Here is a 3,015-nt window from a genome sequence, read left to right as displayed (position 1 = left end):
GAGAATTCTGAAATTATTCTGATTGGTTTCCCTTTATAGGTGATTAATTTTTCTCCAGGAAAGCTTTAATCAGCCGTTCCTTTGTCTCAATTGCTACTGTGTGGATTGCAATGTGACAGTAGCATGTTCTATTCTGGTCTGTTCTATCTGGTGTTCTAACGTCTTCTTATGCCTGAATGGACCTATCATTTGCATGTTTGGAAAGTTCTCTGCTAGGATCCTGTTAAATAAATGTCCTAGACGTTTCACTACTCTTAGCCTTCCTCTACAATCATTAGCCTTAAATTAGGCCTTTTGGTGGTCTCTTCTAACTATTGAATAGATATATCATATTTCTTAGATTTTTACTTTTTTATAGTGTCAAGGGTGTCTTCAGTCCCAGAGACTGGATCCCCTCCCGACACTAACCTATTCTCAAGACTTTCTATTGTGTTCTTATTTCCTTTCCTTCTAATTGGTCAGATTTGATGGCTTCAGATTCTTTGTTGGAGCTTTAAGTCTTGTATGGACTTCTTTACCTTCTTAATATGGTTTTCAGTATGTATTCTAAAATCTCTTGATTGGTTATAAGTTAATTGGACAAACTTCCCTTTCATTGGGCTTCACGCAGCATTTCCTTTTTAGCCTGTAGGGATTGTCCAAGCTTTCTGTTTATGGATTTCATTAATGAATCTATTAATCATTTTTTTCTCATCTTGCTCATGCAATTATTCCTTGATCAGCCTCTGAGGCTCGTTAATTCCTGTCTTAATCTTGCCTTGTCCTCCTCATGCTCTTGCATTTCCCTATCACGTTCACACAGAGTCTTTTGCAGGCTTTCAAACTTTTTATTCAACCTATGTACCAGTAGTGTTTGTAGAGGATTTTGGGAACTCTCCTCTGAATTATTATATTTATTTATTATATTATTTTTATTGTGAAATACTATACAGAGGGGTTAAAATTACATAAGCAATTAATGAGTATATTTCTTATCAATCATTATTGCCTCCTCCTTTGTTTCATCTTCCCATATGTTCCCATCCCACCACCACTTCTGCACGAATGTTGTAAAGTTCGTTTTTTGACATTAGGTCTTGTACATCTCATCGTTGCTATGGGTCCCCCTGTATCCCTATGTAAACAACTGTATTTTCCCTTCCCCTGCACAAATACAATGAAAACAGGTGTTATTACTAGGGGGTGGCATGCAAATCAACAAAAAAAATCATAAATATATTAGAAAAAATAGCAAGAAAAAATATTTGAGACCTTGTCTTGTAAATTTGTTCAACCAATTTGGAAAGTAATATTGGAGGTTCCTCAAAAGACTCCATACAGACCTCCCCTTGACGCAGCAATCCCACTTTTGGGCATTTACCTGTAGAATCACAAACAAGACCAAGACCATATTAAAGCTACCAGCACAACGATTTTTATTACAGCATTATTTATGATAACTAAGATATGCAACCACATCAGATGCCCCTTAATAGATGAATGGATCAAGAAAATGTGGTATATAGACACAATGGAATTCTTTGCCTCCCTCAGAAAGAATGGCATTGCCCCATTTGTTAGGAAATAGAAGAACTTGGAAAAAATTATATTAAGTGAACCAAGCCAGCCTCAAAGAAAAACGGGTCTCATGTTTTTCCTTATTTGCAATAACAAGTATATGTCTGAAACAAGCAGAAACGGTCAGATAAGTTGATGTTAGGCGAAATGAACCCCAGAATAAGGACTCCCACTCATTGTTAGTGGGAGTAGAGATACCTGTCCATACCATTTTTCTTGTCTTTCTCCACCCTGTTCTGCCAGTTTTTGTATGAAGGCAAAACCAATACTGTGCTAGCACACTGTTTTAGGAAATCATCAACCTAAACTCTGTATTTGCACAAATTGTTTAACACAGTCAAAATAAGTACATATACAATCTATTTCATTAGATACAATCTAGTTCAACAACAAACTAGGGATACCTAGCCTAAGAAAATCAAAGAAAAAGTCAGAAGACCAGAAATTAGTAAATTCAGGGAGAATTGTGAGAAGAATATAAGATTAGAGACATGTGGGGATGGAAAGGGAGAGAGATAACATAATACCTAAATGCTGAGAGAGGTAATGGATAGAAGGGAAGGAGAAGGGAGATACAGAAAAAGGAAAAAGGAAACATTTTTAAATGAAACACTTAAAAATATATAAAGCACAATTAAGGGAGTTAATGATGAGTGTTTGTGAATTAAGTAATCAATTTATTAATTAGTATGTACACAATTAAGAATAATATGGATATATATCTGAAGATGAATATGGATATATATCTGAAGATGAATTGAATAGCTATTAAATATAGCAAAGAAAGCACAAAAGTTCCAAGAGAAAAAAGCAAAAACAATAAAAAAAAACTAAAATAAAAATGATGAAAAAATAGAAAACTATTTCTTAAAAAATTCTAAAAAGATTCCGGTGGCAGAGAAGCAGCTTCCACTGAGCAGGGCAAAATGGAGCTCGAGGCCATGAGCAGATACACCAGCTCCGTCAACCCGGCTGTCTTCCCCCATCTGACCGTGGTGCTTCTGACCATTGGCATGTTCTTCACTGCCTGGTTCTTCCTTTATGAGGTTACTTCCACCAAGTACACTCAGGACATCTACAAAGAGCTCCTCATCTCCTTGGTGGCCTCACTCTTCATGGGCTTTGGAGTCCCCTTCCTCCTCCTCTGGGTTGGCATCTACGTATGAACCCCCACGGTACCCACCAGATGGCTTCACTGAATCCCTGCTTTTGTAATTTAATTTTTTTACTGTTGCTGGAAGGTCCCACCTGCTGACTCCAATAAAAGCAGATGTGGGATAAAAATAATTCTAAAAAGATATAGACAAAAGTTCTTTCATTTTTTTTTCCAGGCAGGATCTTCTATCTCCCCTGAGACCTTAACCAGTTTATTGGTGCTCTGGTTTGCTTACAGTGTTTGCTTTTCCTGTGGCTTCATTGGTTTCTTAAATCAGTTTGTTTCAGCAAGCAGAACAACGC

General features: G+C 36.7%; 1 protein-coding gene across 1 annotated transcript; it reads left to right on the top strand.

The window, feature by feature from the left end:
• The first annotated feature begins 2,464 nt into the window (after positions 1–2,464).
• On the top strand, positions 2,465–2,792 carry LOC122119356 (transmembrane protein 258-like). The gene has a single exon (XM_042693405.1). The coding sequence runs from the start codon at positions 2,484–2,486 to the stop codon at positions 2,721–2,723; it is 240 nt and encodes a 79-aa protein (XP_042549339.1). The 5' UTR covers positions 2,465–2,483; the 3' UTR covers positions 2,724–2,792.
• The last annotated feature ends 223 nt before the right edge of the window (positions 2,793–3,015 follow it).

This window comes from Dipodomys spectabilis, unplaced genomic scaffold (genome assembly GCF_019054845.1).
Source record: "Dipodomys spectabilis isolate Male_0828 unplaced genomic scaffold, ASM1905484v1 ptg000164l, whole genome shotgun sequence".
Classification (NCBI taxonomy): domain Eukaryota; kingdom Metazoa; phylum Chordata; class Mammalia; order Rodentia; family Heteromyidae; genus Dipodomys; species Dipodomys spectabilis.
Note: the sequence above shows the minus strand (reverse complement) of the source record. Positions and strands in the feature narration are given on the sequence as shown.